At 51.1% G+C, this 12,640-nt stretch overlaps 1 protein-coding gene across 1 annotated transcript; it reads right to left on the minus strand.

Annotated features, from left to right (window-relative positions):
• Positions 1-1,489: 1,489 nt before the first annotated feature.
• Positions 1,490-10,576, minus strand: LOC142578137 (uncharacterized). The gene is made up of 2 exons (XM_075687541.1): positions 10,205-10,576; positions 1,490-2,446 (listed from the first exon to the last, which is right to left on the minus strand). The coding sequence occupies exons 1-2, from the start codon at positions 10,508-10,510 to the stop codon at positions 2,027-2,029; spliced, it is 726 nt and encodes a 241-aa protein (XP_075543656.1). The 5' UTR covers positions 10,511-10,576; the 3' UTR covers positions 1,490-2,026.
• Between the last annotated feature and the right edge of the window lie 2,064 nt (positions 10,577-12,640).

Here is a 12,640-nt window from a genome sequence, read left to right on the forward strand (position 1 = left end):
CAACAACGAAGGCAGGGAGATCCATCTTGCAGGAACTCGGATATCACCCCGATAGAGTAGCGGATGAGTTCTGACGTTCCTCCGTCGATTCGTGAGAACATTACGGTCGCGCCAATACCTAGGAACATGCACCCCGATCATAATCGCGGTAGAAGGAGGGCAAGGGCGACGAACCTCCTTAGACAAATACACAGTGATCAGCGACAGGTCAGCTTTGTGGATACCGCTTCTTGTAAGGGACGTCGGGCATTCACCATCGTCACTGTTGATGGTCGGCAACGAATCACCAATGCTGCCTCGGTTCAGACGAGGGACTCCGAAATAGCTGAACAAATGGCTATTGCACTAGCCCTGCTGGATAGCTCACGGGATGTCATCTATAGTGATTCAAGATCTGCAGTCAGAGCATTTGAAAAAGGCACCGTTTCCAAACAGGCCCTCAGACTTATTGGGGGCAAGGCAATCACGCACCACTTCATTTATTGGTTTCCAGCACACCGGTAAGATAAAGGGTGCTCCTCCCAACCTCAACGAGTCGGCTCACGGGGCTGCGCGTGAACTTGCCCACCGCGCTACCCTCGACCAATCGGAAGCCGACTCCCCAGACAACAGAGACACGCCCTCCACCTACAACGAGATTACTAAACACTACTATCTCAGCCGTATAACCTACTTTGTTCCTCATCCGCGCCTCAATAGAGCTCAAGCATTAACGCTCCGTCTACTACAAACGAATACCTATGCGAATCCGTCGCTCTTACATAAAATCTATCCGGATACTTACACCAACGCTACCTGCCACGTTAGACCATTGTGGAGATATAGCCACGTTAGACCATATGCTCTGGCGGTGTGCCCGTTCCGGCTCTATGATCGCTAACACCTCGGCCAGATGGGAGGTACGTGGTTCTCCGCAGCCCTCTTCTGGCTGACCAGCTCTGGGCTGTCCAGCAGGCGCACGATGCGGCCGAGAAGCTTGGCCTTCCGGTTCCCACGTGGGAGCGGCCCGCTTCGTGAAGACTCATGATCTGCAGGACTTCTTTAAAGTTTCACCATACCATACCATATATCTTTCAAGGGTCGCTTGGAGGTGTTTGAGAAGCGGTGCGCGAGCGCCCATCGATTTCATCTTTTTCATATTTCAAGGGCTTTAGTTTTTTTTTTTCTTGAAAAACAGGCACACTTCAGCACGAAATGAATGCTTGATTCGGGGGTTATTTCAGCTTCCCTACAACTCTGTAATTGACATGTTTGTGATTCAAGCAATCATTAAAAAGTTCGCTAATTAAACGCAATTATTACCTCGTGATGAAAAAATATTGGCTCTTAGTACACACGACTGCCGATACTATGCAGTCGCTACAGTTTGTCTAGACCTCTTGGTTTCTTTTTAAAAATCTTGGTCTTAGATAACTGGGGCACCCCCTACGTGTGTCTATGTATGCGAGCTTTCTTCGTCATGTTGGCTGCGTGCGACGAATCAGAAGAGTAATCAGCAAGTTCTTTATTTGTTCACACAGCTTCCGACTAACAGCCAGCGTAGTCTCCGTATGCTGTGAGTGATTGTGAAAAGTAAAACAATAAGATAAAAAAGGCGACTACGAAAGGCTCGCAATGCATCGACAAATCGAGTGGCGGCAGTTCGCATGATACTCCACGAGTCGCAGAAGCGTCGGTGCACGACGGACCAGGTCTAGTGTCTTCAGTAAGTCACGTGTGGCGATTTCAATGGATCTCCTCCGGCTTAGGTAACAATCGTTTGCGTAATACGCCTATATGAGCGAAACTATGCGCTCCATTGAGGCGGCAACGAATCGCGTAAAGTCAGTGCATTCCCGAAGGATGTTCGTCATCACCTCCCGCCACTGCTTCTCTAGAACACTAGGACATGCTCCGGCTGTGGCCTCACCTTCTAGTAGCCAGGAAACTTATTCCAAGAACAATATAAACGCGTGCTGCTACAGCTGCGAGGCAAAGCCGGTTGTCCTAGAAGATATATCGGCGGGTGGCGCCACGTCAATTACAGTCACAAGGCTGTCAGCGAACTCTTCATTTCCAGCTTCTCAAGCTGCTCCTCTGTCTCATCAAGCCTTGCGTCTATGTTTGTGGCCAGTACCGTGAGTGTGCCAATCGAGCGCTGAAGCGCGGTGATCCTGTCTTCCTCATACGTACACAACAATTGCTCGTCGGCTTCATGCCGAACCATGGTGACGTCATGGCTGGCGACGGAAGTGTCCTCCTGTCGCGGAACTTCGTCGAGTGCCACACTTGAGGATATGTTACTGCACCGACCAATGTAGTGAGCAGCCAACGCATCTATCATGATATTCTCGCCCCACTGTTGACACGGGAACGCGTGAAAGGTGCAGTCTTCCTCGTAGTGGTGAAGCACCGCCACCAGAGGGCCGACGAAATCGCAGCCGTATGGCTTATTCCAGCAGTAGGCCTGAGAGGATGAAAAATAAGGGGAAGAGGGAGTGGGGGATGGCGATAAATTTTCATGTTAAGAAAAGCAATCTTCAGAACTCTTCACTTCTAACATCTGATAATCCGCCTACATTTTATCAAGCAAGATAACTGCCGCAAGCTTCCATGTCATACATGAATAAGTTTCTGCATAGATTGACCGGCCTAACTTTTCCACAAAGTAAAGCTCTGAAATGTGCGGTAAGCAAACGAACACATTAAGTTCATCTAGTTTAGCTTTATCACATGAATGGCCAAGTACTTCACGAAAGCTTCACCTGACAGATTCCAACAAACATCTCCGATCTGCATATAAAGATACATTCCTAATTTCTTCAATTGCTTTCTAACGTGTAGAAAGATCCATTTCCCGTGTTCCATTCTTGCGTTGTTTGCAGAGGTATGTGTTCGTGCCAACGAGACCGGTTAGCCACCAGTCTGCATAGTTTAGGCTATGGCAAAATTCCAGTCTTGTTGATCCACTAGGCGTTTCAAACTTCTAAGAGAGGAAACGGCATGTAGTAGCTGGTAAATTGAAAGGTCCCTCAGGCCCTACCGCACAGTGGAGCCATAGACTACCGGAATTCGACATTAACATGACAAACAAGTCCAGGCGGAAACATTATGATGCCCACCGCTTGTCCGTAGTCGCTATAGAACCCACCAACACAATAAAAGGCCGATTTATATTCATTTTCAATGCACAACCGAGTCCTCGCAAAGACAATCATTCATCCGTCCACGCAAACTATACCTTTTTATTCAGACCTCAGCACTATGCCCAGAGTATCTACACGCCCTCTAAGATGATCCGACGACGGGTCTCCGATTATTATCCCGTGCACTCTTGATGACGTAGGAGAAACGTGTTACTGACCACCGGCGTCAGTAACATACGTAATATACGTAATAAGAGTATATTACGTATATACGTCAAGACATGAGGAGTCTGAACGACGCAAGATGCCACCGACAAGGTCCTCGGGACTCCTTCGGCCAATCTAACCGCCTTTCTGGGACCCCTTCTGGAGTGAACACGAAATAAGTGGATTGTAACGGCTACTGAGTACCGATCACCTCCCTGGAACGGAAGGGCCGCCCAAAGATTGTGCGGCCCGAAGGTTGTGCTGCAAAGATGGTTCGAGAAGAGATTATTCGTCAAGAACTTCCTCCTGAATCATGGTGCCCTAGAATTCTTGATCTCCGAAAGGGGGAAGGCTTTTAAGTGGAGCTAATCATGCAATACTGCAAATAAAGGCGAACAAGCAAACCCAGGACAAGCGCCTACCACTCGCAGACGAACGGTCTTATGCAATGGCTAAACAAAACCCTGGCCGACATGCTGGCAATGCTTGTCCAGCAGCTCAAAACGCCGCCTTTCGGTACATAACGTTTGTCTGTAAATACAGGTGCGCAAGAAACAATGATGGCCCCGTGAAAGCTGGTTTAGGGAAGAAGCCCTGTCACTTTGCTTCACTCCATACTACCGAACGTCAGCGCTTAAGGAAATCTCGACGTCACCGCCTATACAACGGGCGTGCTAAAGAAGCCCGACAGCTCGCTCGTCTGCGAGAAACATAGGAGACCCGACTCCTGACAATCTTCGACGGCGATGCGTAGAATACCAGCCATTTAAACCTGTCCGGATTCGAACACGCCATAGTGGGCTCCACGACACTCTTGTGACCCTATTTTGGGCCCTACACGATACCCCGACATCTTGGCAGACTGCACTACGGAGTTAAAAATTATAGGGTTTTACGTGCCAAAACCACTTTCTGATTATGAGGCACGCCGTAATGGATGACTCCGGAAATTTAGACCACCTGCGGTCTTTAACGTGCACCTAAATCTAAGCAGACTGGTGTTTTTCGTATTTCGCCCCCGTCGAAATGCAGCCGCCGTGGCCGGGATTCGATCCCGGGACCTGGTGCTCAGCAGCCCAACACCATAGCCACTGAGCAACCACGGCGGGTGCACGACGGAGTCGTGGCCGATGGTGTTTCGCAGTCACAGCAGCGCTGCGCATGACCATGCAGAAGTCATCCACGTGTAGTGTGCTTTAAGTCGTTCTTTGAATGCATACTGTGAAACAAATTCTTATTCGTTTGTTAAATTTATGCCCTTGTTTTGCGTTCATGTCTTGTTTGCAGCATCAGCACGTCGCTGTTCAAATGGCGCATTGCGACGCATATTTTACTTTTCGTCGGCGACTGTTTTTCAAGTAGCGCTTTTATCCAGTTATCCGTGGTGCAAGTTGCGTCCCCTGTATTCGAGATATTGAAGAGAATGTCCTTCCCGATGTGCTGCGACTTTTCTTAAAGTGGTATCTGTTTCTAACGCTAGCTTTTTCCGTGGGTGAATTGCTGAGATATTGCAGTCTATTTGCAGTCGCGAATAGTTGAGTCTAAAGACCAATGCTCTTCCGACTCCCATCACTAAATAAGTCAGATGGCAAGAGCGCTGTTACGCGGTGACTTCGCACTTGGGGGAGCGCTACATTGCCGGTCGCGCACCTGTAATATTCCACTACATCGTGACCGCGGCAATGCATCAGACCGAAGCTTGCTTGCTACACGGCCCTCGCGTTGCTATGCCACCCCTCACCAAATTGCTCAACCAAGCGAACTTTCAAGAGCGAATAAGAAACGTGCAGAGGATGCCAGACGTCGGCTGTGCGTGGACTGAAAAATGTTCGAAAGCGACTCAACCTCTAGGCAGCGTCAATAAAGGTTGTCGCTCCAGCACGTCTGTCACAATAAGTTATAAGCTTCATACAAGGTATATGTATGTACAGTCACCGGCAAAAGTTCACGAGACGCGAGATTTGCCAAAGAGCCAAATTTCCGCGAAGCCTGTGCACGTAGCCTCTCATCAAAAGCTTTCATCAGTAGCAGTTCTCGCGAACTAAACTGATCCAATAAATTAGAAAGCGCTACGCCTTAACAGAGAAGAAATCCACATTTGCCGTGAAATCCGTGCCCCGTAAACTTTGGCAGGCGACTGTACGGGTGGTAGCGAAGCTCCTATAGAATCCCATACGACTTCTAATGGCGTCTCAATGTATGGATAGATGGAGGCTATGAGCGTCCCCTTTGGAACGGGGTGGTGGGTTGCGCCAGCGAGCTCTTATATTGCCCAGTGTCTTAGCTATGGTGAAAAAGAAATGAAAAAAAAAATGAAACAAGTGAGACAACCTTGTGGAGGCACGGCAGCGCCATCTACATTTCGAGGGGCCAACTTCTGTGTGGAAAAAAATAAACGCGTGTCGTTCGTGGCTTGTTGCGCCAAGTCGTCTGCTGCGCTAGCTGACATCTCATAGAGAGGAAGCGGTACAAATGACGCGTACGTGAAAACACTCGCCACAACATCGCGTCACATCCACTACAAATACACCCATATCTATACATAGCCCTCACCCATATCATATATAGCCCCCCCGTAACTGGAGCCAAGCATTAAAAATATGCAAATGCCACGTAGCTGGACTGTTAACCAGGTAATGTTGGCCGTCGCTTGGAGATATATCTTTTACCTATTTTTTGCTTTCCACCTAATTACATACTTAGTCTTAATGAATCAACTTATCAATGAGAAATGTCAATGAGATAATTGTAAAAGAACATGAAAAACTGCCAACCAAGCTGTGCGTTGCTCAATACCTGCTGCACAAAAGGGCTTTTCCGAGGCTGAAAGAATCCCGCGAATACACCCCAAGTGCCTCGAGCTGAGAATTGTGTGGCAATTTGTGTATTCGCGGGCTCCTTTCACGCTCGAAAAAAAACACTTATGTAGTCCTATTTAGCAAAAAGCTATATCGCTAGTGTTTCATGTTGCTCTACAATTTTGTCATTTACACTTTAAATCTCAGTATACTTGGGAAGTTGAATAACACTAAACATGTAATTAGGCGGAATACAAAAGAAATATTCTGAGTAGCTCCAATCGAAGGCAAACAATATTTCGTTGGCTTTATCCAGCTACGTGGCATCATACACCCCCATTCTCACTCCCAACTCTGGCAGTAAAACATTGCTTCTCATTTACTTCCAACGAGACGTTGCATTGCGTTCCAATTATTTATTTGAATGCTGCCACCGATATTGTGGTGAAGGTGTCCCCTCTCATAAAATTGCTTGCGCGACACGAATAGTGTCGCAGTTTCTAAACCATACGCGAATGATTACTCGGAAGTGCACCACGATGCATGCGTAAATAGCGTGTAGATTTTACCCGTCAGTTCAACCTTGACGACCGCCGGCAATTCTGCTCGCCGCCAGCGTTACGATTCGAGTGTTGCTCGTCTTTGTGGGCACAAACATTGTGCGGTTATAGACGCTAAATCCACAATCTGGTACATGAGGCACAGCGTAGCTGTGGAACAATTTTTTCTACCTGGGGTTCTTTAACGTGCATCTAAACAGAAGTAAAGAGCGTTTTAACGTTTCGCCCCTTTTACGGCTAGAAAGAGTAGCGGCAGTCCGGCACACCATCTACGCCGACTACGTTACGCTATGGGTACCGGGAGGAAGCGACGGACACATCGAGACAACGCTGTAAGAAGCGGCCAACGCTGTCGAGAAGCAGCTGGGCGGGTCTGGACTCGTTTGCTCTCCAGCCAAGTCAGAACTGCTGATGATTCCACCGACAAGAGCGGGCAGGAAAAGAAAGAATATGGAAGTCAAGTACGGGCGTCTCAAGATCACGGTCAAGACGGCGGGAGGACAAGTAATACCGGAGGTCGAGAAGATTCGAGTGCTCGGGCTGCTCATCCAGCGAAACCGAGTCAACGGTGAAACGGTCAACAAGCTCGCGGGCAAAGCGGCCGCGGCAATGAGACTCTTCAAGAGCGTGTCTAATAGAAGAGCGGGAACGAAGGAGGAGAGCCTGACTACGCTCGCTCAATCCTTTGCAGTTAGCCACATAACGTACGTGGCCGCCTTCCACAACTGGAGGCCGAGCGAACGTAACAAGATAGACGCCGCCATACGCAAGGCGTATAAGGCGGCACTCTGTCTCCTCGGGAGCACGAGCACCGAAAAATTCATGGCGCTGGGAGTCCACAACACGCTGGACGAAATAGCCGAAGCACAAAGAACGGCGCAACTCGAGTGTCTCTCCGAAACTAGAACCGGAAGACAGATACTGCGGGACCTTGGCCTCGAGCCGAGGGAAGGCAAGCAGCAGAAAGACGTACCTATACCGGAGAGCATCAACAGAAAGCTCAGGGTCTGCCCGATCCCGAGGAACGTGAACCCCGAAGCCAAGAAGCGGAGGTTGGCGAGGACCAGGGCTCTCGTGGACCTCCACGCCAGAGAAGGCGCCGTCTACGTGAACGTGGAGGAGTATTGAAGGAGCAGCGACGTGTACGCGGCGGTGGCTGTCGGGGCATCGACGGGTGCAACGAAAACCGCGGCGAGCGTCCGGACTCGAGAGGCGCACCGGCCAGAGGAGGTGGTCATCGCCTTGGCCGTCTCCGACCCCGGATGCACTACAGTGTTGTGTGACTCTAGAACGGCAGTGAAGAACTACGCCAGGGGTAGGGTATGAAGTGAGGCCGCGCGTATACTGCGCAAGGCCGAAGACAACGGACGCAAAAGTGCTGTGGTGATCAAGTGGTTCCCGGCCCACATGGGCAGTTACGTGTGGGAACGCGGGAACGTGAACCACAACGAGACGGCCAACTCGGCCGCGCGAGGACTAACCAACCGCGCAGCTGCAAGCACGGCCGACTCGGAATGTTGGTCGCGGTGCAGTGCCAAGGACAAGATGACCACCTTCAACGAAATAATGAAGTGGTACAGACTGAACAGACAGACTATGCCGTCACCTCACCCGGGGCTTACCCGTAAGGAGGCAGTGTTATACAAACAGTTACAGACGGGGTCCCTGCTCACCCCGGTGCTGAATAAGCACGCGTCTCCGACCGTGTACGCGAGTTGCGTGTGTAGACTGTGCGCGAAGGAGAGAGCCACCCTGGCTCACATCCTTTGGAAATGTAGCATAAATCCGCGAGAAGCCAGCGAGAAGACGACGATCCCGCCGCAGCTAGAGGCTGCAACGAGAAGCTGTGATCAAGAGAAAACTCAAGGCCGTCCAGCAGGTCTCGGCAGCTCTAGAGAGGCAGCGACCGCGCGAAACCGAGGAGAAGGGGGGCAGCACGCCAAGGAAGGGGGCGGCGGCCCTCTCGGACCCGCGGAAGTAGCGCGGAACCAAGACCTCGAGGAGCACAAAGCACGAGACTGACGTAGTGGCCATGTCGCGGTAAAAGTTTGTCTTCCCTGCGTGGAGGGAGCCTAACCGATTTTACAGGAATTTTCAATAAAGTTGTTCTCTCTCTCTATCTCGCCCCTTTGAAACGCGGCCAGAATCTAGACAGCAGCCGCGAGCTCAGCAGAGCAATGTCACATTGGCTAAGCCACCGCGAAGAATTTTTAGGGCGTAATTTCTACCAGTAAAGCTATTCCGAACTCACTACAGGCATCATTTGCTTCCACATTTCCACAACGGGACACCCTTCATCCTTTGCTTAATCGCGTCGAGGCGCTTTCTTTCCCACGGCGCATCGTTGTGCGCAGCTCCAAGGCGAACACTCTCGGCTCACTCAACCATCTTATTGTGGCTTATCGCAGTAGAATGCCGACGTGGACTAGTGGTCAGGGCTCTCGACTTCAAGCACGCTAGAGCGCTTAGCTTACAGAGTTATAAGCACTGTTTCGATAAGTATTGTAGTCGTTCAAATTTATTGTCGTACGCACGGGCATTAATCCCATCTGTTAACTCAAAACTGAATTTCAGTGAAAAAACAAACTCGTCGAATGATGCGTTCTTTATGCGCTCTTTACTGACCATAGCGTGATACCCGACCACACAGCTGAGCAAGTGTGTGAATTCGGGGTAAAGAAAGTGCGAAAATATTAGTGTTTTCACAACATGAAAACCCCTTGTGTGCCACTGCCACTGCTTCGATGCTCAACGATTTGTTCGCTGAGCTAGTATGAGTCATTTAGATGACAGACCGCTCTCAGAGGAAAGCAAGTGGTACCTTGGCCGAAGCTACTGTACTGCGCGATGCTAGAGCAGACAAGCGGCACTCATCGCACTCACAAAAAAATCTTCCGACATACTCTCAGGTTCCTGAATCGTTTTGCGCTACATGAGAGTGCTTTCTAAACGTTGGCGCGGCAGACCTGCATCATGAGCTTCTGTACGAATGTGTCAGAATAACTGACTTAAGCACTGAGTAGTAGGCGAAAGGCATGCGAATCAGCGAGCCGTGGAGGAAGCATGCACGTGGGTATATATTTATTGATCTTCCTACCTTCACGGCCGAGCGTTGCAGCTGGGTGCCGGCATAAAATAGGTTAACATGTGGGCTAACATGTACGCAACGAACAAAGAAAAAAGGCAGAACAATACCACTACCAAATCATAAAGCTAATGAAGCCCCGTTGCACTTGACGGCCCGTGACGGTCAGAAGCAAACATTCTCTGCTAGTAGCTCGCTCTAACCACGTCTTTTTCTTATCTTCTTTTTTTGTACGCGTTTACCCCGCCCCAGGTGCAGGGTAGTCAACAAGGCGTGACCTTGATTAACCTTTCTGTCTTTCCTTATTTGTCTGTTTCTGGTTACAGCGGCTCAGGAGAGTCGCGCTTGACCCCAACGCGAAAGCTCTCAACAGAACCGTCGCCCGACTTGCCCCCGTTGCTAAGGCGACGACAGATGGAGGGTACTCACCTTAAGGCCCCGCTTCTTCCTAGCTGGAAGCTGCAACTCCTGGCACTCGGCCTCGCAGAACGACTCTCCGTCCAGGGGACAGACGCTTCCGCCATCATCGATGACACAGCCAGCATAGCACTTTTCGCACAAGCCGTGCGAACAGGGAAGCACGAACGTCGTGCTTGGAAGAACGTAACATATACAGCAGGCGTAACGATTCAACGTCACCTCGTCCTCGAAAAGCGTCGGGTGCCAATTGACGCCGCTGACCGAGCCGGTCATTCGGTGCAGAGCTCGGCGTCCGACATCACGCGTGGCGGCCATCAGTGGTAGCGGAAGAGGGGCAATGCCAAGGCTTCACTAGACACTGAGCCACTGCGCTTTGCGAAAGCGAGCGTTTCTTCGCAATCACGTGGCGTGTGATAACCTGGTAGAGAGACGACGAAGAAGCCGAAGTGAGCGGATGCACTTGACGCCGGCTCTGTCTTTCGTAAATGATTTCGCAGTGTTTATGCAAAATATCTCTGTAATTTTGCACCATCATCTCCCGCAAGTTATCCTGACTCTACCGATATTCGTCTTCAAGGTGGGAACTGCATTTTCACCGCTTTATTGGACCATTTCTGCCGAGCCGCTGCACCGCCGAGCTAAGCTTACTGCTAAGCTTAGTGCTCCGGCCGATACGTGAGCCGCAGTTACGGCTGCGCGTCACATTTCTTCAAGCCGCCATGGAAATACAAGTTGCAGGAACTGATATCTCACCCACCGAGATTTCCGAGGAAACAGGATGGTGCATCATTGGCCCGCGTGCACGACTTTCTCCTTGGGGCAAGCGCGCTAACCCTAACACTGCATCAGCCTCCCAAACCGGCGTTGGAGGCACGAACAAGGCGCAGCGAGCCCCGCGCGCTCACAAGCAGCAAGTTCTGAAGGCAGGGAAGATGCCCACTCTTCCACGTGATCACCACAAAGTAGTTATCAGGCCACGGGGCGGCTTGAACGTTGCAAAAGTCGGGGTCATCCGCCTCGCTTCGGCCTTATATAGGGCAGCAAACGTATCTCCACAAGACGCCACGGAAGACATTGTCTGCCCAAATATTCAGCAAAACATCATCGTTGTGAGTACCCCTCACTCTCCTAATGCAGAACGGTACCGCCGACTCGACAGCTTTGAGGTCGACGGACACCAGTTCGAGATACGGGCATATGAAACTGCGCCCGACTATACAGCCAAGGGGGTCATCCGTGGCATTCCTCTCGAAGAAGACGCGAAGGACATTCACCTCAATATAGTCAACAAGAGGAACCCGAATGCCTTAGCGGCCAAAAGACTCAGCAAGACCACGTCGGTCATCATCGCCTTCGATGGTGGCCGAGTACCAACGTGGGTGTACTACGGGGGTGCTATGCTCAGGTGTACCTTGTACAGAAAGCAGATTGACGTGTGCCACCAGTGCGGACGCGTCGGACATCGCATGGACGTCTGCCCGAACCCCCAAGACCGTGTGTGTAGAGGCTGCGGAGCCTCGAACCCAGACCCCAATCACACATGCACGCCAAGGTGTCACCTTTGTGGGGGAGCGCATCCCACTGCGGACAAGGCCTGCAAGGCTCGATTCAAGACCCCCTATCTTGTTAAGAAACGACGCGGAGACCGCCAGAGGGCAGCGGCGGAGGCCGCCCTCGAGCTACAGCAACAGAACTACGACGAACATTTCCCACCTGCCTCCCGCTCCCGCTCTCGAGGCCGGGCCCGGTCTCGCTCGATTGCGGGGCCTCCATCCCGCCGGCAGAGCAGATCTCGGAGCCGGGCGCGCAGCAAAACCCCCGGGCCGAGCCGTAGCCGTTCGAGCTCTCGGCGTCCGAAGCAAGCCGGCCAGCAAGATTCGGACCTACCTGACAAGGTGAGCTGGGCAGATGCGGTTAAGGGCTCGCTGAGACGCAAGGCTCAGGGAGCTACTGCCTCCGAACCCAATAATGAGAGGGACCCCAGGGATGTGGCATTGGAAGAAATGCAGCGCGAAAACGCACAATTACGTACGGTCGTGCTACAATTAACCCAAGAAATTCGAGAGATTAAACAGTCGATGGCGCAGACATCTATACCTAAACCTGCTTTAGTCCCGACTCCCGTCACGAACGGTAACGAAAATGCGGCGCCGCCCACAAAGAAACGCGCGGCGGCCAGTTCCGAGTCTCAACAGCTCGATAACCTCGAATCAGCAGTAAGTGATTGGCGCAAAGCACATGTCACGATAAATGACTGGCGGAAAGAACAAGAAGAAATGAGGAAGCTGCTTTCAGAAATTCAAACCGGGATCCGTAACATCGGCGTTGCGGTCAATAACCTCACTGCTCGAACAGACAGGGTTGAAATCCATATAGACAAAATCGAGACACACACAGGCCTTCGCCCAGGCATGGAAATGATGCCCACCATGGGCCCTACAGTCA

This window comes from Dermacentor variabilis, chromosome 4 (assembly GCF_050947875.1).
Source record: "Dermacentor variabilis isolate Ectoservices chromosome 4, ASM5094787v1, whole genome shotgun sequence".
Taxonomy (NCBI): Eukaryota; Metazoa; Arthropoda; class Arachnida; order Ixodida; family Ixodidae; genus Dermacentor; species Dermacentor variabilis.